The sequence below is a fragment of the Electrophorus electricus genome, chromosome 12, assembly GCF_013358815.1.
Source record: "Electrophorus electricus isolate fEleEle1 chromosome 12, fEleEle1.pri, whole genome shotgun sequence".
NCBI lineage: Eukaryota > Metazoa > Chordata > Actinopteri > Gymnotiformes > Gymnotidae > Electrophorus > Electrophorus electricus.
Window position 1 is genome coordinate 4,685,378 of NC_049546.1, and position 23,984 is coordinate 4,709,361.

General features: G+C 39.0%; 5 protein-coding genes across 12 annotated transcripts in view; 2 read left to right on the top strand and 3 right to left on the bottom strand.

Moving 5' to 3' along the window:
* Nucleotides 1-1,717: 1,717 nt before the first annotated feature.
* hnrnpaba (heterogeneous nuclear ribonucleoprotein A/Ba) lies at nucleotides 1,718-7,552 on the bottom strand. Of its 2 annotated transcripts, none has more exons than XM_027016722.2 (9): nucleotides 7,451-7,552; nucleotides 6,781-7,024; nucleotides 6,324-6,492; nucleotides 6,069-6,227; nucleotides 5,711-5,866; nucleotides 4,100-4,187; nucleotides 2,878-3,039; nucleotides 2,705-2,790; nucleotides 1,718-2,453 (listed from the first exon to the last, which is right to left on the bottom strand). In XM_027016722.2, exons 2-8 carry the CDS (start codon nucleotides 6,999-7,001, stop codon nucleotides 2,720-2,722), a joined length of 1,026 nt encoding a protein of 341 aa, XP_026872523.1. In that variant the 5' UTR covers nucleotides 7,002-7,024; nucleotides 7,451-7,552; the 3' UTR covers nucleotides 1,718-2,453; nucleotides 2,705-2,719. The 2 variants fall into 2 exon arrangements, with proteins under 2 accessions (XP_026872523.1, XP_026872522.1); XM_027016721.2 differs by having other exon boundaries at nucleotides 2,705-2,793.
* Nucleotides 7,553-8,025: 473 nt separating this feature from the next.
* nme5 (NME/NM23 family member 5) lies at nucleotides 8,026-11,510 on the bottom strand. Its single transcript, XM_027016719.2, has 5 exons — nucleotides 11,155-11,510; nucleotides 10,186-10,391; nucleotides 8,867-8,967; nucleotides 8,656-8,774; nucleotides 8,026-8,535 (listed from the first exon to the last, which is right to left on the bottom strand). Exons 1-5 carry the CDS (start codon nucleotides 11,299-11,301, stop codon nucleotides 8,452-8,454), a joined length of 657 nt encoding a protein of 218 aa, XP_026872520.2. The 5' UTR covers nucleotides 11,302-11,510; the 3' UTR covers nucleotides 8,026-8,451.
* A 265-nt stretch (nucleotides 11,511-11,775) lies between these two features.
* On the bottom strand, nucleotides 11,776-14,746 carry rack1 (receptor for activated C kinase 1). The gene is made up of 8 exons (XM_027016693.2): nucleotides 14,525-14,746; nucleotides 14,094-14,265; nucleotides 13,599-13,746; nucleotides 13,423-13,518; nucleotides 13,077-13,187; nucleotides 12,619-12,759; nucleotides 12,113-12,223; nucleotides 11,776-11,893 (listed from the first exon to the last, which is right to left on the bottom strand). Exons 1-8 carry the CDS (start codon nucleotides 14,631-14,633, stop codon nucleotides 11,828-11,830), a joined length of 954 nt encoding a protein of 317 aa, XP_026872494.1. The 5' UTR covers nucleotides 14,634-14,746; the 3' UTR covers nucleotides 11,776-11,827.
* Nucleotides 14,747-15,414: 668 nt separating this feature from the next.
* Nucleotides 15,415-20,948, top strand: LOC113581507 (dual specificity protein kinase CLK1-like). Its single transcript, XM_027016694.2, has 13 exons — nucleotides 15,415-15,544; nucleotides 16,099-16,256; nucleotides 17,019-17,271; nucleotides 17,829-17,919; nucleotides 18,262-18,328; nucleotides 18,483-18,599; nucleotides 18,812-18,978; nucleotides 19,067-19,161; nucleotides 19,270-19,399; nucleotides 19,510-19,592; nucleotides 19,741-19,820; nucleotides 19,945-20,035; nucleotides 20,466-20,948. Exons 2-13 carry the CDS (start codon nucleotides 16,099-16,101, stop codon nucleotides 20,610-20,612), a joined length of 1,479 nt encoding a protein of 492 aa, XP_026872495.1. The 5' UTR covers nucleotides 15,415-15,544; the 3' UTR covers nucleotides 20,613-20,948.
* A 754-nt stretch (nucleotides 20,949-21,702) lies between these two features.
* Nucleotides 21,703-23,984, top strand: part of si:dkeyp-44a8.4 (collagen alpha-1(XXIII) chain) — an 86,357-nt gene continuing 84,075 nt past the window's right edge. For all 7 annotated transcript variants that reach the window (XM_035532098.1, XM_027016700.2, XM_035532100.1 and 4 more), the window contains exons 1-2: nucleotides 21,703-22,208; nucleotides 23,035-23,104. In XM_035532098.1, coding sequence (XP_035387991.1) covers nucleotides 21,912-22,208; nucleotides 23,035-23,104 — 367 coding nt within the window. In that variant the 5' untranslated portion in view covers nucleotides 21,703-21,911. The remainder of the gene's footprint in view (nucleotides 22,209-23,034; nucleotides 23,105-23,984) is intronic.

Consider the following 23,984-nt stretch of genomic DNA (forward strand, 5'->3'; position numbering starts at 1 on the left):
ACTGCGGGGACGGCAGACCCTTTAAGAGGATAGTTGCTAAAAAAAGAAACTCGCTGACCTAAAACCACAAAGCTCGATTTAAAGCCCAGCGACACGGTTTCAGCCGAAACCAGATGTCGTTAGGTTCATAGATGCGGTGTTGCACGTGCAACCAAAGCCAATTTAAAAGTCCAAGATTGGGAGAAAAGAATCAAGATCTGCAGAACAACTATTGTGAAAGAAAGCTTTTGAAAATATAATGGTGAGTCTGTTCTTTATGAAAAGTCTAATATTCCACTATTCACTATAGCAATTGCAAGCTTTACTGCCTTCAAAATAGATTTAGTAAAGAGGCCCTTGTGTCATAATGCTTTATTACTAAACTGCCTTGTACAAGTCAGTCAAACTCTGGAATTCTCCCCCCCCCCCCTTCAAACTTTAGTACAAATCAGAGATAAAGATTAAGAAACCTTCCATCATGTTATGATGTATGCTTCAGTAGATGTTTTCATCCCACCATAAGCATGTGGACAAGATACTAAGCACCATAAACACATTGTGCTACTGAAATGAAGCCTGTAGCATATGAACGTTTGTCATCAAATTACTAGGCCTTTTGTTGTGCATCTTAAGTCAATTATAAATTGCAGAAACCTTAAAAGAAGGGTAAGACAGGGATGGGTCAACTGAAATGTAATTCTTCAAACAAAATTCTGTTTATGGAACACTGCACTGCAATATATTCAGACACCACCAATTGCATCAACGCTAAACTTCAATGAAACCTACAGTGAAAGTATTTATAAAAAAAACTTTTTAAAAAAATTATCCTTCCATATTCCTTTATCAAACACAGTAGAGTTGATCTGCCAGACTAATATGGCAGCTGTCAGAAGGTTGAAATGCCTAGGTCACTGGACAGCAGCTGCTGTTACATTGCTGACTAGTGACTCATCTTCCGTGTAAATCCAATTTTGGTATAGCTAAGCTTTCATCAGTTTCTCACATACGAAGTATTTGCCTGACCTTCTCTTATGCCCATTTCAAAATTAACATGGAAAAAATGAAGCACAAAAACTAATGTAGTAGACCCAGAGTAAGAAAAGACTGCATCATCTAATGAATGCCCAGTCTTAAATATTGTACATTCATTATATTGGGCAACAAAATTTAAACTTTTAGTTTGGGAAGAACAAAAAAAAAAAAAAAAAAAAAAAAAAAAGAAGGGAAAAAAAAGAAGAGAGGGACTCTACAGCACTCCATGCTGTTAAAATGTTTTTAGAATTTTTCTATCACACATAGTTTAGGTTTTAAGTATAAATTACTTGTTCATAAATAAGGCTGTTCTTACATTTAACATATTTACAACCTTGCTTCTAAAATGTACAATGTATATTTGCCTGTGCTTGGCTTTAGGAACATCCCTCTTCAGTATCCAGCAAGTCTGCCAACAGATCCACTTTCCTTGGCACCGCTTTTCCATACTACACATGACACGAGTATATGGGAACAAAAAACTATGGGTGATAGAAATCCTGAAAGCATTTTTGGATTTAGCATGCAAAAACACAATCATGCAGTAAGTGTTATCAGCCAATATTTCAGTCATACCATTTCAGGACAATAAACCCTGTGCTAAACTGCAATAACCTAGTAATCAGACATGATCAAAGTTCAATAAATACACACCTGTAAGCTTACATAGTTGCCATTATTCAAAAGTATTAGGCATACAGTAGACATCTTAAAAACCAAGTTTATTTCCACCAAATTTATCCAAGACACTGGAGATATGAGACTCCAGTGAGTGAGGAAGAGTCCTCTTACAGTTACAGGTGTATGCTTTGAGGTATAATTTTAGCACTATTAAAGCCACTTTTTAAATTAACTAACAAGGCAGGAAGGGATCTCTCTTTAAAAGCAAAACATAAGGACACAAGAAAGAGACAAGAAATGGTCACCTAAACAGCTTGTGGCCTGTAGATTAAACAGGACAAGCATCTTATAATCTTCGTCTATCCCTTTTCAGTTCACCCCAGATTTTGAGCCATGCATCTTTGCAACACAGAGCACATGAGGAAAGTAACCAGGTACAGAAACACATAAAAAAATGTTGTTTTTTTTTTAAAAAAAGAAAAGAAAAGAAAAGAAAAAAAAGTTTCTTGACAGCTCCAAGGCTAGGTGTGGGAAATACAGCCAAGATGTAAAATACAACCATACAATACATTAGATTTCAAAAGGTACCAAAAAGTACAGTAAAAAAATAACACTTCCATCTCTGGAAATGTAAAAATGGAGAAAAAAAAAAAGTATAAAATAAAAAGTGAAGTGATGTTTGCTTCCCCCAGTTCCTTATTTGTTGTCTGTACAAAATGGAGCAGAACTCCAGATTCTGCCAAGATCCAAAAGTAAAAGACTGAACCGCCATGTTCACCGGGACCAGTTCACTGGTTCCTGGTCAGCAGTCTTACAACCTTTGAAAGAAAAACAGCATGATCTTTTAGTTGCTTAAATTACCATTTTGCTCAAAAAAGTATTTTTGCTCTGAATGACAAGTAAACAACCCTTTTGCTCCCAAGTGATGGACTTGTAAACTGGGTCAAATCAGTTGATCTCCAAGTGCATCATTTACTTGAGTGTTTCTCAACCACCAAAGTGGATCAAATGATTTGAGATTAATCATGTCTCAACACACAGGTAACATGGCGAAAATGGTATGGTATACCTGCACTACACTTGGTCAGTATGGTTTGTAGCTACTCTGGTGACCACCGCGTCTTGGAGTTTTCCCATAGCTTGTGTTGCCCTGGTCTGCTTCAGGAAGAGGAGGAGAATTTCTTAATTCATGTCTTCACAAAATAATAGTTACATAAAACGTGATCTACAAAGAGCTCTTACTGTAGTCATAGCTGCTGCCATAGCCATAATAGCCTGCTGAATAGTCGTAGTTTCCATAGCCACCATATCCACCATAGCCCTGCTGCCCACCGTAGCCATAGCCTTGGTTTCCATAGCCCTGATTCCAGTAGTTATTGCCTTGGTTCCAGTTATGACCCTGGCCTGTAAAAGGTCAGAAATTGAGATATTCCGTTATGTAGAGCTGAGACCAGTGGGCCAAAAGAGGTCATATATAAAATGTATTAAAAAAACAAAAAGACAGACAGACTCATGCACGTGACAGCCAACCGCACTGATGTGCCATTTCCTCAGCTCATGGTAACATGGCACAGGTTAACTGCTTCAGGGTTTCACCACTGTAATTATTATTCTTGTCGTCAACTAAAATTCTTAGTTTGCCATTTGCTGTTGTCTGGTATGTCATTTCTCAACAGGCCCTTTAAACCTTTGGTGTTTGGCTTTTTTTTTTTGAACAGGAAAACAGTAAAATGCTCATGTGCATTTATGGTTTATTTTATGATGTCGGATGGGAATTTCATTTTCCTTAACTTGCCTCACAAAAATAAGGAATAGTTTATTATGTAAACCATACTGTTAATCACTCTATCATGTCAATTTTACTGTCGAGCTGTTTTGGACCAGTTATTTGTTAAAATGGCATGTTACAAAGTACAATCTAATAGAGTTTTATCGGTCACTTGTCATGCTGCTCTCCAAAAATCATAGTCAGTCAGTCATGGGTAGTGAAGAACCTATATTGGTCAACTACTACACAAATTAATGACTTATAAACAACAGGTGACTTTCGGCCTCAAATATTTTAAGTGATCTTTTAAAAGAGGCAACCCCCCCCCCATATACAAAAACATGATCGAATAACCCCCACAAAAAAACCCCCGAAAAAACAAAACAAACAGTAACAAAAAGCAGCCCATTTCACTTGTTTCTAACCGTAATCAAATGCTGCCAATGGTATAAGCTACTTTACTGGGAACTGGGAGGAGATGACAAGAGGTCAGGGTTACGACCTCAAACCAAAACCCCTGGTTAGGTTACAGACACTAAAAAAATAAAATAAATCTAAAAAAAACCACACCATAAGCAACAAAACATTGTTCAAGCAAAAATGTACACTCTGCATAAAGGAATATTTTTATAAAGCCTGAACATGCTGGGCTCTCTCTCTCTCTCACACACACACACACACACACACACACCCTACCGCCACGGCCCCTGCTTCTGCCACCATAGCGACCTCCATACTGCTGCTGCTGGTACACCTCCTTAGGTTGGGCAATCTTGATCTCACACTGAAGACAGAGACAAGAGGGACGTTTTATCCAAACACTGCATTCAATGAAATTCCATACTGGAATTATGAGAACAGGATTAAAGTTCTGAGAATATGATCTAGGAGCTCTATAATAATTCACTGGGCTTTGTTTTAACCATAGCCCTTTTGAATATTGTGATTTGATATTTATATGAAAATTAGGACCTCTGTGTACTTTTTGGACACCAAGTGGTTGCAAAGTAATTTTCTAAAACTTCGCAATGGGTCCCTCACAGCCATGGCACTATTAACCCATGAGTAACCCCAGCTCATGTTGTTAAAATGTAATTAGCATTATCACAGTAATGCTAGTCATTCAACTTTGTTTGATAAGCAGCATAATAATTATATTTTCTTTAAAACATGTAGCCAGAACATTGAGTACGTTTCTTAATGAAAATTAAAATGGGTAAAAAGTGTAACATTTTAAAACAGTCACCATACATTATATACACAAGTGCAGATAAGTTCATCCATAAAAGAAGGCTTTTTGAGTTTACTCAGGGACAGTAAACCATCAACTTATTTTATGTTATACTGTTGTCATTCAAGGTACTAAATAAAATTCAACAAACCGTATCATTACTATTTTAAATGTACTTAAGTGCGCATCAACCGCTAATCTGTGCAACAACACAAAGCATGAGTGGTGTTCAATCCTCTCATACATCAAGATATAAAATGTAACTTCATGAAAATTAAGACTAATGAAGTATTAGAAATTATTAGGATTAAAACTGATTAATTTTTTTCCACAGTGTACCAACACTTGCCCTCTACTTTAGGATATTAAGCTAAATGTAATGTTTTCCGTAAAAGTCAAAGCAGTTGTTCTTTTAGCGTAGAACATTATTTATGATTTGATGGGATTACATTAGCATATTTGACACAAAAAATAAATCTTGCATACTAATGACATTTTTAAAACAGTTAAACATAGCCGTTCTTACTGAAGCGTAGAATGAAGTCAGATGTTTAACAGTTTAATACTAATGCAAAAAGTGTTCCATTTTTGCATTTAACAAATATTTTCCATTTATATATACACACACAAATGTTATTGGCATCAGATTGTAATGGAAAATATTAGTATTGCATCACCCATGTCTACAATCCTGCCATCATTGTGGCTTCTTTTCCCAAATTTCCCCGAAAGTCCTCTGTCTAAAACCATCAACACTTACTCATCCCATGTGCTTCATGCACGTGCAAAAGAATTTAAAGTGCTCTCAACTAACTAGTTTACATCCTTTTTACTGGGTTACTGTAAGCAATGGTCACTGTAACATTTTAGAGTATGAATATTGAGCGTGTCCACTAAATGTTCCATTGTGGAAAACACCATTTAAAATGTAACAGTTCAGTTTCATCTTGGTGTTTAAAACACCATTATTGAACAGTATTAAATTGTGGTGTTTGAGCGAGATCCATTTAATGGAACATCCCCCAAAAAATTAATTGGAATTAATTTAAGGAAATAAACTGAAAATACAAACTCACAAGTCCTTCTTTTCCATTTGAGTCTTTGGTTCCACTGACATTGTGGTATTTCTTCTCAAGGACTTTTTTGACTGGTTCCTCTTCTTTAAATGTGATGAAGACAAACCCTCTCCTTTTATTGGTCTTCGGATCCATTGGAAGCTCAATAGTCTCAATCTGCAACAATGACATTAAGGAAATATAAACTAAAACAAAAACCTGTTAACTGAAAACCATCGCTTGTGTCAAACTCAAAACAAACATCTACAACTGTAGAATGAGGCAGTAGAATTACTATAAAAATAAACATCTACATTATAACATACTGGTCGATATATTTTAATGTATTCAAGCAACCATCCACAGTGAGATATGGTACCTCTCCAAAGGCACCAAAGTACTCCCGGATCTTTTCTTCTGTTGTTTCTGGGTTCAGACCACCAACAAATATTTTCTTGACTGGCTCCTTCTTCATTGCCATAGCCTTCTTTGGGTCAATCTGACGTCCATCAAGCCTGTGCTCCTTTTGTGCAAGTACCTACAGGAGGGACAGGAAACCCCTTATTGTGCTTATTGGCTTTGGAAGAAGAAGAAAAAAAAATGCTGCTGCATGTTACAACCAATCAGTGCTTACTTTTTCTACACTTGCTGCATCTTTAAACAGAATGAACCCAAATCCTCTTGATCTTCCAGTGTTTGGGTCCATTTTAATGGTGCAGTCCGTCACCTCACCAAATTTAGAGAAGTAATCTTTGAGATCCTTTTTACTAGTATCCCAGCTAAGTCCCCCAACAAACATTTTCCTAAAGGAATAAGAAAAAAAAAAGTATCAGAATTTAAAAACAAGAAAAATATTTATTATATTTTAAAGAACACGTATGCATATTTACATGCTGTGTCAATGAATTTATTCTGAACACACACAGTGCAGAACGTCCACGAGCGAGGGCCCGCTTCCTGCCCGCGACGATTCACTAGCACGCCCATCCCCCTTCACGCGACACATGGCGCCAACAAAAGACGAAAAGAACAAAGACTACGGACTTTCGGCTCGACATTCCCCTGCCCCTACACCGATTTCTCACACATACCCGGCGTCTTCTTCGCCTTTGCTTGCTTCTATCTGCAAGCCTTCGGAAGCTCCATTTTGAGCGCTGTCCTCATCTTCGGCCGCTTTGTCGTCGCCGGCTTCTGCCTCCTCCTCGGCCTGCGCCTCGTCGTTCTCCTCGTAGGTCTCGGCTCCATTGAAGTCCTCGTCGCCTTCGTGGCCGTTTTCCGATGTCTCCATAAACTGCTGCTCGGCGTCGGACATGGCAGTTGACTTGGGGCGATTACCTGGAATAAAAAAAACAAACAAAAAATCGAAAGTTGAATATTACGAAACGGTGTGCGTTATGTAACAAAATGACTGCATGCCCACCGTGTATACATTTCCCACCATTTTGATTAGCTTAGCAGAAGCTAGATTACTTCAATGTAAACATACCCAGAAAATGTAAAATTTTACCACTGAGCAAACGTGTTGCTAAATAGTAGCAAAAACGCACGATGATGCGTCATTATTAAAGTGGCCTTGCACAGTAAAGAAACATTGTAACTTGCAATGTTTGGCCGCAGCTACCATGCCACTCGCCTTCAGTTACGTAATTCTAAGGCGCTTTTACAAGCGCAGCGCACCACGACTTACACCGAATTTACCGCGAAATTATTTTTAGAGACATTTTAACGCGCCATTAAATGGTTTCAGTGAAAATACCGTACCTTAAAAGCGTAATGTCTCCTGAAAAGTCCGTCTGTTAATTGAGTTCCCCAGTATGGAGTCTTCCTTATTGCGCCGACCTGTGGATGGTTTTATATTACTGGATGAAAGAACTGGGTTGTAGTAAGGAGACATTTTATTGGATGGCTTTAGCTGCTTATCATGCTGACTGCCAATGAAAAACGCACACCGACGTCAGAGGATAACGCCCCAAACGCGCTACATCTGAACCTCCAGAGCAGGAAAGAAGTTCCTTGTTTTGTAAAGATTTTGTTTTCGTTATAAAAATAATAGCGTACATAAATTAAATATAAATGATCAAAATCATGATTAAACTCAAACTGTTGAGTCCATGTACCATTTTTGTTTTTCAGAAAGGCAATGCGTGCAAGAGAAGACCGTAGCTTGTAGATTTCGGTGAGATCAGACATTACTATGTGACGTGTTGCACGTTGCATTTTTGCATGTGTCTGAGGATGAGGGATGTTTGCTAAAGAACATATGCTAAAAGAAGACAAAGAAAGACAAAGTGCATTTATCAATGCATTTTATGCATTTATATTTATTTTGTGTGCTTGCACAACATTACTGTATTTTATTTGATATAGTATCTTATTTTTTTTTAATATTTGCACTGTACTGCGGTTTGAGTTGTACAGGTAGTATAGTGTGTAGTGTAGTGCATAAGCATTCCAGAGAAACATGGTTTCAGACAGGTTTCTCCTCTTAGAACTTAAGAAACACTTGCACAGCTGATAAAGGACCTTGATCTGATATGTCCAATTTCTTTGTGTAGTGCACTGCTAAATTGCAGTTTTTACTACCTCTACCTTTCTTTCTCTCACCTTCTCTCTCTTTAAAGCACAATGAATAAATATTGGCAGAAATTTCAAAATGATTTAATTTTAAGACCAGTCAACTTTCAGCAGTAGAGAAACAATCATTTGGATTATATAAAAACCTAACTTGGTGCATACTGATGTGACTGAAAAGTCATCTCTGATCATGCTTCATTCTGAATTTCAGTTCCACTACTTATGCTGGGTTTATTAGGGTTATTTTTCATCAGCCAGTCAGCCAGCCATATCTACAGGGAAAGTAGGCTATATATTAGGGAAGTAACAAGAAGAGTGAAAATAAACATAATGTATCATCATCTTTAGATATGCAATAACGTTTTTACAGAGAAAGATATGGTCACACTTACGAAGGGATCACATGGTTTTCTCTTACACAGCTCAGTAAGGCCTTTGAGTAGTGTTGGGTTAATATATTTGCTCAGGTAATCCTTGGCAGCCTCAGCCATGGGAATGGGTTCAATCACAGCTAAAACACATACACACACACAAACTCAGTGACTTAAATAAATAAATGTTTAGCTTCATAATAAATGTGGTTAGCTTCATAGTATGACTTACAGTTGGGAAACATGAATTTTAGTTCCCTTTCAGCGGCTGAGAATGTTTCACTGCCATGAACAGCATTCCTCAAGTCAGAAGTGCCAAATCTTGCTCTTAGGCTATGGATGATCAAATGCCATATTCATCATTATTTATTGCTGTTCAGTGCCTGTGCAGTTTGAGTATTAGGGCAATCACAATTGTCATTTGTGCCTCAATCTCTTTGAAGACAAACTCATAAATATAAGGCAAATGTACAGAATATCACCTTTTATGTATACGTTATTGCTTTGGAATTACATCACTTGTGTGTTCCATATTGGCATTTGTAATCTGTTTTTTAAATTTCTGGTGCTTTAAAACTTATTTTATTTATTTTACATTACTTTATTCTTTTGTTAATAGCAGATAATATTTGCATGCTTGGGGATACTGCTATTGAATGCAATTGCTAAGCCCTGAATACAAAATAATGCTACAATACATTAACTTAATGTGTAATAGTTCCAAAGGCTGCTTTCAAAAGTCAAGGGTTCAGTAAGTGGAACTGACAACATCCAACCAGTTCATCAAACTGACAATATGTATGCTCACCTAAAATATAAGGACTAAATACAAATGACACCTGATAAAGCTCACTTGTAGACTTCAATCTGATGACATGCTAAAAAGTGTATCGTTATGTCAACATGTAATTGAGTATGGAGCAGTACAATTAAATTATTTACATGCATCCTTTTATTGAACAGGTCTCAACATAAAACAGGATTAATTACCAAAATGTTGGTGAATGTTAAATGACCAGATTCGTGGTACATCGGAATTTCTAAATGAATTTTGTGATCTTAGAATTATACCCTGTGGAAATCTGAGAGGTAACTTTCATGCCATCTATTATTATAAAACAAATATTTAAAACTACCCCAAATGCAGAATATAATATTGTTTTTGAGGGTTAATGTTGTATTATTCCTAATAATGACTAAGTATAATTTCTTACTACACTGTTAAATTATATTCTTCACAAAACATACTGCAATTTTATATTTACCAACTAACAACTAGGAATTTGTTTATTTATTTTAAACATATCCACCATTTACCAGGACCTTTACCTGTTTTATAGCCAATAATGTAATTTTGTTATGCTTGATGGGTTATAAACGTAAGCTTTTATGTAGTATCTTGAGCACAAACATGTAAACCACAGCTGACTATTTTGAAAAATGAGTAAAGATAAAATAAAATCAAGCTTTATATAGTACAGAAAGATAAAATAAATATTGGAGAAATAATTCAACCATAAAAAAACAAAACCAACCAAACATTTGTTTTACCAGTCACGATGCGTCTCTCTGGCCGTAGTACTATTGGCCGGTCCCATCAAGGCTTTCCAGGTAGCTATGGCCTGATGCCTAGCCAGTGCTAGAGCAGTGATTGGTCCAGAGCTCATGAAGGCAGTAAGACTTGGAAAAAAAAGTTTTCCATACTGCTCAGCGTAGAAGTCACTACACTGCTCCGGACTCAGCTGTAGCGTTCGTTTCTGTTTCATGCGAGACAAATGATATGGATATGACACATTTAAAAAAACAAAAACAAAAAACAAACAAACACTTGACTAAACATGTATTTTGATGCAGAATCAGCAAAGATAATTTGGTCCATGATCAGTGTCTGTGTGCACTGAAATGTTTAAAAATAAATAAATAAATAAAATAGATCATTATGTAATAATAAGCACTTTGAATTAGCAGTACATGTTAAATGTTCATTGCTGATTAGTAATATGTCCTGTAACTATTTAAAATTATATATGTATTACTGACAGTTTATTGTGTACTTGTTGGAGAACAAGGCCAGTCTGCGTCAAAATCTCTGCCTATGATCCATGGTCAGCTCTCCTGCATCTAACATATGTTAGAACAGAGTGTCTGTACCAAAATACAATACCTTAGGAAACTGTCTCCACACTGGAAAACATATAGGACAGACTGAGAGGCTGGGTGTGTGTGTGCTGGAATGGGCTTAGATGGGTTTAGTTTAACTTGGTTTAGACCCACTTAGGCCGTACTAATGCTGTGCATTATAAGTCATGGGAGATGACATTTTCCACTACTACAAAGGCAAAGAAGAAAAGCTTTAGCTAAAAGTTATTAGCGGCCTCCTTTGCTCCTCTAAAAATAAACAGGTGTCTAAATTAAAAACCTGTAGCCTGTGACCATTGGCACGGCTTCCCAACACTGGTTATCGTAGACAATATACTGTGTATGCAGTCAGGTGACGAGTTCGTTGGTTAGGTATCTTACCTGTAAAACTGTAAATCCAGATCGTAAGATTATGCTCTCGATTTCCTCCGCTTTATCTGCAGCGTCGGGTTTAATCAAAGCCAAAGTTCTCTCCACAAAGATGTGTGGTGAGGACAAGTGTAGTTTCTGTATCGTATCGTCTTCCATTTCTTGGGCACACTTCAAACCGAGCCGGACATGAACAGCTAGCTAGCGAGCTATCTTAGCCTCTTCGTCAACTCAGCTGGGAATCGTTAACAATTGTAATTATCCACTTTAATAAAACGAATTGCTCATTGGGTCTATATAAAACTCAACTATTTTCCTGGCGACTACTGCACCTTCAGTTTCACCAGCTAGTTGCCAAGCTAATTTTAGTCCGGGGACTTCGTTGCCTAGTTACCATACACGAAGCCCGAGTAAAATATGCTGGAAACATCACTCGAAATTCTGGTTGGCGCCATCTATTTAACTCTGAAAATTCCGCCCTTCTCCCTCACACACAAATGTATATGTGCACGCCCGCCTAGTATTTTCCCCTACAAACACCTACTGCTTGCCACCAGTGCCAATACATGGAGGGGAAAAACACCACCACACCATAAAATGGTATCTGAAGGATAAAAAAATGAACAAGCAGAATGAAATGTTTTTTTTTAATTCAATAGTTTTATTCATTAGAAAAAAAGGTCTCCTATCGAGTTCCAATTGTAACCTGCCACACTCTGATGAGGTTGTCAGTGTAGCCAGCAAAGAGAGTCTGTAAAAAAGAAAACATGAATCAAGGAGAGGGAGGAAAAAGAAGAACGGATCACAAACAAAACGACACCACTTAAGCACCAACATAATCCCCTCATAATTGCAGGACTGTCACCATACAGTTTCAGAAAACACAATTAAATAATCACAGGGGTCTGCTGGTAATGCATCAAAAAAAAATTAATCAATTTTGGATGCACAACAAGAAAGCAAAGCTCACCTGTCCATCGGCAGACCAGGCAAGAGCGGTGCACTGGGGTGGCTCAGCTTTGCTGTTTGTGCTGATGACTTCTTGTCTCAGCTCATCCACGATGATCTTGCCCTCAAGGTCCTGATGAAATGGTGGAAAGAAAGCCGGTTAGCCAGGCAGTGCTACCCTTACCGATACTAGGGATGTACGATAAGCAAACGTTTTGGGATCAGGTAGAGATCTCAGAAACAGCCTCTTGTATCATCACAGAACTACAGAAGGCATTTTAGTTTCATCCCTGAAGCTCATTCCAACTGCCCTTCTAAAAAGATAGTTTGCCTCGGCGGCATTTCGACCAACAGGGTCTGTGTGCTCAAGGTTCAACAGCAATAGGATTTCTCATGACCCTAAAAGTAGAAGCAAACACTCAAGCATTATACACAAACATGCCTCCAAAAGTTTCTGAGTCAAACTGAAAGTCCAGCCAATATTAACACAATTAGCTCCATACAGATTAAGGAAGGATGGGAACTCACCCAGATTTTGATGCTGGGACCAGTGGCAGCACACAGCCAGTAGCGGTTGGGGCTGAAGCAGAGAGCGTTGATGGTATCGCCACCGTCCAGCGTGTACAGGTGCTTCCCTTCGTTCAAATCCCACAGCATGGCCTGTCCATCCTGCAAAAGCCAATCAGTGCAGTGACCCTGAGCTGCTAGACATCATTCCACCATTCCTCAAACAAGATTTAAGTGAGTGTTCAGAAACAGCCTCTTTATCATCATGGTGACAGATGGCATTTATGTTTCATCACCACACTGGAATCCAGCATTCGTATGCATCCCATTTTTGAACACACATTTTCTTCAGTTAATACCTGAAAGGCTCATTCTTAAATCAGAATGCATCAGATCATGTGAACCCCTGTTCCCTTCCAGACTTGGATCAGTTATATGGAAAGCTTTTTTAAAAAAAACCACAGGCCAGAAAGCCATACCTTTCCTCCAGAGGCACAGAGGGAACCATCAGGAGAAACAGTGACAGTGTTCAGGTAGCCAGTGTGGCCAATGTGATTTGTCTTCAGCTTGCAGTTAGCGAGATTCCACACCTGCAAGAAAATAGTTTGAATGCATATAGCCACAGACTTGTTTGATTCTTAAGGCCTTCAGCCTGAAGTCTCTACCCATCATAATTGCAGGACTTGTCATCAGTGCCCAAGAACTCAAATGTTAAAAAAAGATTTAATAATCATTGGGTAAAGTGCTTTTAAACAGCTAGCACAAGCTAGCTAGATCAATTAAACTAGGATTAGAGCAAGTAAGACAAGCACAGTGGAGTCCTACCTTGACCATTTTGTCCCAGCCACAGGACACAATGATGGGGTTGCTGCTGTTTGGGGAGAAACGCACGCAAGACACCCACTCCGTGTGGCTCTCGTCCTGTGGGAGCGCACACGTCAGAGTTCCATATATACAGACAGACATGTGTGAAGTGTAAAAACTAATAAAAAGGGACTGACCTGGATGGTATATTTACAGACACCAAGGGTGTTCCACAGCTTGATGGTCTTGTCCCTGGATCCAGAGACGATCTGACGGTTGTCTGCAGAGAAAGCCACGCTCAGGACATCTTTGGTATGACCAACAAAGCGGCGAGTTGTGGTGCCACTAAGAGAGGTGGAATAGAAAGACCACCATTACAGACAATTCACACTAAGAAGAAGAGTATAAAGACCACCATTACACAGACAATTACCAATAAGAGGAATTGTAGTAGAAAGACCACTGAATTCCTGGCTACATCAAGCTATGTCAAACCCTGGTGGTTCAGAAAAACTGGTAAATCCAATTCAATATTACACAATATACAATGACAGAGCTAAGAATCAGACTACATTTGACTGCAACGTGGCATTACAACGGAAACGTTAGTTTTTACTGATTTTTTTTTTTTTTTATTTTACAACACAAACGGGGTAAAAACGTCTCCCCACCTTATCTGACAATACACTCACGTGGTCAGGTCCCACAGCCGCAGGGTGCCATCCCAGGACCCCGACAGGGCGAACTGGCCATCGGAGGAGATCACAACGTCACTCACGAAGTGAGAGTGTCCCCTCAGCGCGCGTTGAGGGATCCCATAGTTGGTCTCGTCGCGGGTCAGCTTCCACATGATGATCGTTTTGTCTGCAGATGTACGCGAACAGCAACTCCATCAGACTCAAATAAGAGATACCGAACGGACCTCGAAGTTACACACGTTTAACTGGCATGAATAGATGACAACTTAACAATAAAGCTGGACGAGAAAGAAAATTCATTTAGCTAGACACGTTTGCAAGTCTGCCCTTGCCCGAAGCATTTGGCATCGTAATCTGAGTGCGTTTTTCCACACACTATGCAACATTAATGCACATTCAGCGCTGTAAAGTCTGTGTAAGCTTACCTCGGGACGCGGACAGTATCATATCAGGAAATTGTGGCGTGGTAGCTATTTGAGTGACCCATCCACTGTGACCCTTCAAGGTACCCCTAACCGTCATCTGTTCAGTCATTTTGGCAAAGATAATAGTCACCTTTCAAGGTGGATGGAAACAGATTTTATCGAAGGGTAGGATCCTCCATAAACCTCTCACACTAAAGTAGGAGGAAAAGGACACATCACACCGGAAGCAGAAACTTTGAGAGTGTTCTTCTTCTTTGAGTTGAATAGGGGGTTGCATGCATAGCTTGTACCGCCACCTACCGTACTATTATTGCAAAATGGGCTAATAAGTAAATATTGAATCTAATATTGCAGTCTAATGCATAATCGTCCCGTTTGAAGCCCATAAACAATTCCCTTATTTATCAATCACTGAAATAAGATTTCTAGATCAAAAACCCTTTCCTGCAGTATAACTCATTGATACCTGAATTTCCTCTAATATAAGCCGTGCATCTCATTATTATTAATATAAAAATTAATCAAATTAACTGCGCCACCCTGCAATGCATTCATTTATTGGGTTGCGAGTTGGCAAAACAGTCTACGGTTTGTCTTATGGTTCCATCACAATACTTAGTAAACACCCTATTCACTTCCCTTTTGGGATTGGGAAAGTCCATACGGTAGGGATAAAACATTGACATTTCGAGGACGGTATTGATTATTCTGCATATAGTATATGTTTTACTTTTCAGCGTCGACATCAGTTACCAACAAGCTTCTTTCAATTTATTTGACAACATAACGTTTAAAGTTGGCGTTTGTGCAAACTTGCATAATGGACTTTCCCAGGCTGAGGGCGAGGGAATTTGGGATGAAGCCCTGAACGTGTAAGAAGGTCTAGAAGGTTCCACAGAAGGGCTCGGTGGCCATTTTGGAAGAGACTTGTGAGACAAAGGAAGGCAGCGCTGTCGTTCGTTAGACGTTTTATTGAAGTTTTGGAATTTGTATTGAGGTCGCACAGGACCTTAAATCATTGTGAGACATATTTGTTTATGCATGCTATTTTATTGTTGTAATATATTGCGAAAGTTGGTTAGTAAGGTAGGTAAGTTAGATCGCTATTATACGTGTCTTGAGCAGTATTGCTGACGCAGTTTTGTGGCCACCTGAGCTAGCTGGTTGTGGCTATTAGCATGGAGACTGACCTTTAATTTATGAAAAAAGGAACATAACTAACCTAGCTAGATGGTTGTGGCTTATAGAGCCAGCTAGCTAGCGCATTTAAGTAAAATGCTTCGAATCGCGGTGGTGACCGTTTTGTGATTTTTAAATGTATTTCCTACAGTGCCTTGGACTTTAGCCAGCGTTAGGTTCATGTTTAGCGCACTGCGCTAACCAGCTATCTTGGTCTACGTGGACAGTTGCGAATTTGCTTAGCTAACGTTAGTTAGCTAGCTAGCTAGGTGTGTCTACATTCGACGAACAGTTAGCTAGTACACTCGCAAAGGCGTAAATGGATGTTGGTTGACCCACAGCTATCTATAAGGATATCAGTTTGTCTGACGCCCTTTTTCATAAATGTTTGACAGATGAAGCAGGGGAAAAGTGAAAATCGCTCTTCGGCTGGTAGAGATCTCAGTTGGGAGGACAGAACTGTCAGCCGAAAGCGACATAGGCGAGATTCGCATAGCAGCGAAAGAGAAAACAAATATCGGAAGTATCGCCATCACCGCAGGAGCACCGATGGGTAAATATAGTTTTCATACCTCTTACTATACTGACACAGCAAATGACCTGGTACCCCTAATTGCTTGTTTTTGGTAATGGAAAAAAAAAAACACAAGACTTGCGATGACTTAAAAACTGCTATATAACCTCACAACCCATATCTAAGGACTTAGGTATTTGACAATAGACTGGTTGAAATTCTAATGCTTGTACTAGTGAAACTGGTTACTTTGGACAAATTTGCTGTATAAAATGCTATTTTTGTTTTATTTGCTTCCACGGACCACTTTGCAAATTTGATTGCACTTATGCAAGTGGGAAATACACACATTGCATCTAATATTAACCAAGTTTCCTATCTCTTGGAAGACACCAGACATGTTGACTTTGATCACAATAAGAACACATGCTGATTACTTATTTTACAACATCCTGTCTGTTGGTGGTAATCATAGTTGATTACCTAATAGATTAGTGATTATATGGTAGAGCTAGTACTACTTTAAACACTGTTTACCATATAATCTTTGTGCGGTCAAAGTTTTGGAAACTCGGGTGATCTGAGTTTCTGGTAAGGAGCTCATATCAGGTGGTCAGAAACTGTTTGTTGTCAAACAAGCCTGCCATGGAATATTTTTAGACTTTACTAAACAGTGCTTACATGCTTTGATAACTTGAGGTGAAAGTATTACAGTCTGTATATTTGTCATATGTTTTGTATGATTATGCGCTAGATGAATGTGTTGGTTTAATTAATGACCATGTCTGCTCTGTTAATCAGGCATTACCTGGAGACCCGGAGCCTGAACGAGAGGTTGGAGTTGAGGGTCAAAGCAGTCGACATGGGGCATGACAAGGAGAGCTGTGTGAGCATATCAAAGGACCATGAGAAGAACCGTGTACGTCAGAGAGACCATGACCGGGACTGGCACCATTACAGCAAATCATCCGGATACAGTGGGCGGAGCCGGCAGAGCAGTCGCCGTGGGCGGAGACGCAGCCGGAGCCGCTCTCACCACCGCTGCTCCCACTCGGTATGGGCACTGTCTGTCTCCCTCCATCATAGTACTTCTCAGATTTTCTCCCCTTTCTAATCCAGTTCCCCTATCAGTATTGTTATAAGAATGTCAGAAAACATTTTTGGTATCTTGACTTATTGTCAAAGGTGTTTTGAAGAAGTGCAATGTTATTCCAGTTAAATGGAATATTTTAGGAACCTCAGTCTAGGGAGAGCAAAGAAAAAAGAAAGGGAAAAAAAATGAAATTGAGCTAATGTATTGGTTTATTGTGTATTGTCAATAATGTCTAATTAAATATTTTGAGAAAGTATCCTGTCTGAAAATGTGTTGCCATTGTTTTTCTTCTGTAACACACACTATGTGGTGGGCCCCCTGTGCGTATCTCTGTCGCGGGCTGAATTTGCGTTGGCTGCTCCCTGTGGCCGGGCCTGGCTGCTGCGCTATCTGAATGGGCCGAATCGCTTCCCCCGTTCTTCCCTCGCTGAATGAATGAATGGCGCGTTCTGGTCCCCCCTGATTCTCATGGGTTTATGATGATGATGATGATGATGGTGGTGGTCCGAAACCTCCAGAGGAGCCATCGCAGGAAAAGATCCAGAAGTGTTGAGGATGATGAGGAGGGGCACCTGATCTATCACAGTGGAGACATGCTGAGGGCGAGATGTATAGAATATATACTTTTTTTGTATACCTTCTGTATCTCTTGATTTCTGTTTTATTTTGACTTTATGAAATGTCACGTGTAGTGCTTTAGGATAATTTTTTGGGGACGTGGTTATGTCATCACAGAAAAGGGGACAAACAGTAAAACAATAGAATAGTCATATTTTCTGTATTTTATGCTATCTTAGTCTAGCATTGTCATGCTTTGCATTCTTGTATGTCATTTTTTCCTCTTTGATTGTTTTATTATGCACAACTAAATCTTAGATGATTTAGCTATGTGTCTATTTTACTGGACGCTGGTGGATGTCATGCTTCTAACTGTCCCTCTTTACACCCTAGATGAGATTGTGTGTACGTTAGGAGAGGGCGCTTTTGGAAAAGTGGTTGAATGCATTGATCACTCAAAGTAAGTTACTGTTCACTGTAACAGTTCAGTTTTACCCTACCTGAAAATCATAGAGAATTCAATGGCAACAAAAAATCACTTGTGTGTATATCGGTCATGACATTTCTCATTGAATCTATGCCCAGTCTGTATCTAATCTATGCTGTTCTTGCAGCCGAGGTACTCGTGTTGCGCTGAAGATTATTAAAAATATTGAGCGTTATCGCGAGGCAGCCATGTCTGAAGTTGAGGTTCTGGAGCAGATGAACTCTCTTGACTGTGACAGAAAATAGTAAGCAACTTTGAATCTCCCATTACTGGAATATAGCTGACAAAGATATTTTTTCTGCTTTTGTTACCATTTTGTTTTGGTTAATAGCCATATTGATCACCATAACAGTTCTTGGGTGCAAATATAAACATAGGACTGATGGATGCTTGTAAACATAAAGGGAGTTTGTTAGTAGTACAGTATGTGTACTGATTGTTCTCTTGTGTTTTTAGTGCTTGTGTTCGTATGCTGGACTGGTTTGATCACCATGGCCATGTGTGTATTGCCTTCGAGCTGCTTGGGTTGAGCACATTTGACTTCCTCAAAGAAAACAACTTCCAGCCTTTTCCTTTGGTTCAAATCAGGCATATGTCCTACCAGATCATTAGAGCAGTCAGATGTAAGTGGTTTATTTGCTTAAGAGAATTGCATGGACTGTTCGAGTCCATAGGCAGTTGCTCATTGGGGCTTTTTTTCCCCCTCTTTAGTCTTGCACAAGAACAAGTTGACGCACACAGACCTGAAGCCAGAGAACATACTCTTCATCAGTTCAGAGTATGACCTTGAGTACAATTCAAAAATGGTAAATATAAAGCATAAATTATCCAAAGTATTAAACTGTCTGGCTTGCTTGATAAGCAAAGCTTCAGATGCTGACACTTTTTTTTTTTTTTTTTTTTTTTTGGGTCAGAAACGTGATGAGAGGACTGTGAGGAAACCAGACATAAAGGTGGTTGATTTTGGGAATGCCACATATGAGCATGAGCACCACACCACTGTTGTGTCCACACGTCATTACCGGGCCCCTGAAGTTATTTTAGGTAAGCAGCTTTGGGTGTGTGCCTTTCCCCTGTCTTTAACTATTTAATGTTGTCTCTCAGTCTCTGTCATTGAGTGCATTAGAAATTAAAGGTTTTGACTCTGTAAACAGAACTTGGCTGGGATCATTCATGTGATGTCTGGAGTCTGGGGTGCATTCTTATTGAATATTACCTTGGAAGTACCCTTTTCCAGGTGAGCATTCAAGTAATAAATAGCCCGAAGTGTTCACCATATGTAATCTGTAAACTGAACAAGTTTGACATTATTTTAATGAATGCGTTATCAGAAATCATGTGACTGTGTAAACTGGGATGAATAAATAAACCTGTGGTTATTTCAGACACATGATAGTAAAGAACATTTAGCTATGATGGAAAGAGTCCTAGGACCTCTGCCCACCCATATGCTTCAGAAAACAAGGCAAGTACATGCGCACCTGTTCCTTTACACTATTATCCTCTACATGACCATTCAGTGTTTAGTTGGTGCTGATGTGTGGTGTTCTGTATAAAGTGAGTTATGAGTTGTCCCTGTGGTACTGCAGGAAGCGGAGATATGTTCATCATGACAGACTGGACTGGGATGTGCAGTCCTCGTCAGGAAGATACGTTAGGAAGCACTGCAGACCTCTCCGTGTGAGTGTCCTTTTCAGATATTACCAAGACGCACTTTCTTTTCCTTTGCCCCTAGCTGTTGGGCCCGAGTTCATTACTGACTTATTTACCTACTCTGTATGCAAGTTGTATATTTTTAAAGTTGAATTGTACCTTTTGGCGTATTTATTGCTATTTAGCAGTCACTTATGTTAAAAGCGGCTAGTAAGTATTGAAGCACTACAACATTGTTGGAGAGACTGGTGCCTGTTTCAAGTGCATTTTGGCAGTGTACAGTTGAAGAGCCGGGCTGTTGATCCCAGTACCCTTAAGGTTCTGGTGTTTTTGTGATAACTGCCTGGCTTTACTGTAATGCAAACCAGTAACCCACATGGTACCAGCATGTAGTTGTGCCTTGCTGAATCATGCTGTTAATGACTACATATTTCCCTTTGTGAATTGTCCCAAATAGCAATACATGAACTCCAGAAGCCTGGAACATGAGCAGCTGTTTGACCTCATTGAGAAGATGTTGGAGTATGACAAAACGAAGCGAATCACTTTGGATGAAGCTATCAAACACCCTTTCTTTGACTGTTTCATGAAGGGCAAAAAATAGTTGGAACTATAAGGGGGCCCAGATTTTTTGTTTACTCTCCAGGAGAGGCTGCATTCTAGTGACTGCATCAGTCCAGCATAATACTGTTTCTAATTTACTGTGATCTGTAACTTATTTGTGACTTGTACTTTATTTTATATGGTCAAGACTCATTTGTAACTTTAAATTGGCAGGGCTGTAGGCTGTGGGTTTAAGGTTATATTTTTTTCCATAATTGTTGACTATAATTTTTCAGTATTAATTGTGTATTAGTAATTGAACATGATAGTAGATCTGTATTTGTAAGTACAACTAGTGATATTTTTCCCCTTGCAATAAAATCATGCTAGGCATTTTCTTGGCTTTTCCTTCATTTTTTGGTGCAAGGGAAGATCGAGAAAGTCGTAGGCTACTGTAATTGCAATATCTAAGCACTTGGTGGCAGCAGAGGATGGTTTTATCAAGATGCCTACCAACTGATTACAAGTTGTCTATATGAAATTTTTAAGGAGACAAGACTCCTTAATTTTATTATATTTTATTCTAGTTTATTTTAAGTGGTAGGCATTTGCTCCTGCTTGCATTTGCACAGGCTTTTTTTTTTTTTTTTTCAGTTTAGGGTAGGTTAACTGCTTATCACCATATACTTGAAATATTTGATTAATTAGCTTTTGCATTGCATCACTTTAAAGACTAAACGTTTAGGTGTTGAGGAATTGTCAATCCAGGAACGCAAGGTACAAAATAAGATTTCTGCACTTAAAAGAATGGAAACTTAAACTACATTTGAACAAGTTTTTTTTAAAAGATCAGTTTCGCCTCTCTTTAAATGTAAGATATACTCCCAAAAGAAGCAACTCCTCAGTAACGTACCTATCTAGAAAACCGATCTGCAGCTACGCATGACGGTGAAACGGTAAATGTTGGACCTGATAACAATGATTCCTCTGTTAAATGTATCTTTTGAACCTAGCCTTGGTTAAAACATGGATATGCGAGTGGAAATCCACAGTCGCTAGAGTGTAGTGTAAACACGTTGCACACAGAGAAAACAACTATACAGTATGAAAGCTTTTCAGCGTGCGCTCGCTCAGATTATTCACAGCTGGCTCTGGGAGCGCACGCTGCGCGCTCTGCGCACGTTTGCCTTATTCCACCCCCTTATTTCACGGTTGATAGCCAAGAGACACCACTTGGAGCGTCATTAGTTATAGAGTTGAGACTTGTCTTCAGCACGTCGTTGCTCAGTCTGACAATCCCATCGATCAAGAATTTATCAAGACAACAGCGACCTAACGGATTTCACCACTGTTTTTGAGCATGGATCCAGTTTCAGATACCAGTGCAGAGAGCAAGGCATCTCCAAAACCGAGTGCCCCCAAATCTGTCTATATGCGCTGTCTGCTGTCTTTTCCGACCGTCGTTTGTTTAGTTTTGTCGTTTAGTTCAGTAGCACTGTGTCTTTTGATGAATTTCAAAACCCAAGAAATGGAGAGCAGACTGCTTGCGCTGGAGAGGACGCGTGCCTTGTGTCACCCTCCAGAGTCCCGTCTCTCTAGTGAAGATGGTTCAATGTCAGACGCACTTCGGAATTCGGTTGAGACACTCGTACAAGAAGTGAGTGCTTTTCGTATTTCCGAGTAGTTTATTAACATTTAATAAAAAGGTTCTAAAATGTTAGCGCATAGTCAATTATACTGTGGCAATTGTGCTAAGCCTGCCGTGAGAACTTCAGATGTCAATTTAATCAAAGGTTTTAGCAGTCGTTTTTCAGTAGTTGAGAGAAATATTATTTATCTACTTGTTTACTTATATATTTGTTTGTTTATTTAGAGAGCAAAAGGCAAATACTATAACTAAACTGATTTATTTCAATCACGGTTTTAGATTTGACTTCACGACCGTATCATTTAATATCATGTGAAATTAATTGTTTATTTGTGCTAACTTGCAATTTTATTGCCTAGGCTAAAACATTTCTTAGCACATCTTAAGGCATTAACTTATATAAACAGTACAGGATAAGAAGTGTGGTAGGGGTTATAATTAAAAGGATATTACACAGAACAAAATTTACTTCAAATGCTTTTAAATTACACTAATAATTTTGTCAGTTTCATTAGTTTCTGTCAGAAATCTCTGAGCTATAATTTATTTCATGCAATGACCCAAACAACAACTCTCATAAATCCTTAGCACATTTGCTAGTCCGTGGGATTTTATAATACTTTCTATAATGATACATTTCTTTGATTTTTTATTCATTATTATTTTTATTATTATGACATCATATAATAACAGAATGATAGTAAAGGGCCATTATTAGAATGTACAGTGGATTTGAACTTTAGTTATGCTTTTGACATTATGACACTTCTCCCACGGCGTTAGCTTGGGCTCAGTACTGAATCTTATGTTTTGGTTTTCTTTCTCTCTTTGTCAGAGGCTGAGTGAGCTCATGCCAAAACTGCGCGCGGCAAGAGATGTGCCACAGGACTGCACCTGTCCCCCAGGTAGGCCTTCCTGTCTCACTGCAACCTGCTGGGACTGGCATGATCACTCCCTCCTGGTCTACTGGAGTCCTGAACACAGGACCCTAGCTCAGACCTCATGTCTGAAGAGTTAGGGAACCTCACAAGACCATGTACTGAGAGCTATTGGTCTATAAATTGCTGCTATGTAAATATGGATCTGTAAAATAATTTTTAAGTTAAGATTAGAAAGGTGTATGAGCTGATTCTGATCATTAAACCTAAACCAAACATATAGCAGCTACACTCAGATGAAAACACTGAGGATTATGCAGGCTTTGTTTATGTTTTTTTGACTGTTTGGAAAACAAGGAATTTGTATTAAAAACCACAGTTCTCATGGTAGGCAGAACATTGTTTAATGTCTTTAAATGTGAAGCATGATGACCAAGCAGTATAGTTAGGGATTAGTGTGAGCAAAGATTAGTGGTAACGTTTTTCAGATCTGTCTACAAAGGCCTTTATGGCCAACATGTGTAGTCAGAGAATTAAAACAATTAATTTTTAATTTTTTTTCTTCTCTAGCTCCACTTGTTAGATTGTAATACTAAAGACTGAGTGTGTGAGGATAGTGAACTGCTTTAGCGGATCAGACACTCTCACTCTAATCCTGAAATGCATCTCTTATTATCAGATCTCTAAGTGAACACTTTTCTCCTTTATGCATGTTATGATAGAGACACAGATCAAGAGACAGAGAAATCAAGGTTAAGGGGCGAGTGCGAGTGCACTGGTTTCTGTTTATAGATGCTGAATGTGTGTGTGTGTGTGTGTGTGTGTGTGTGTGTATGTGCGCGTGTGTTGAGGGGCCTAAGTGAGTGTGTATTTCTGTTTGTTTGTGTGGGTAGTGTCTCAGAAGGGC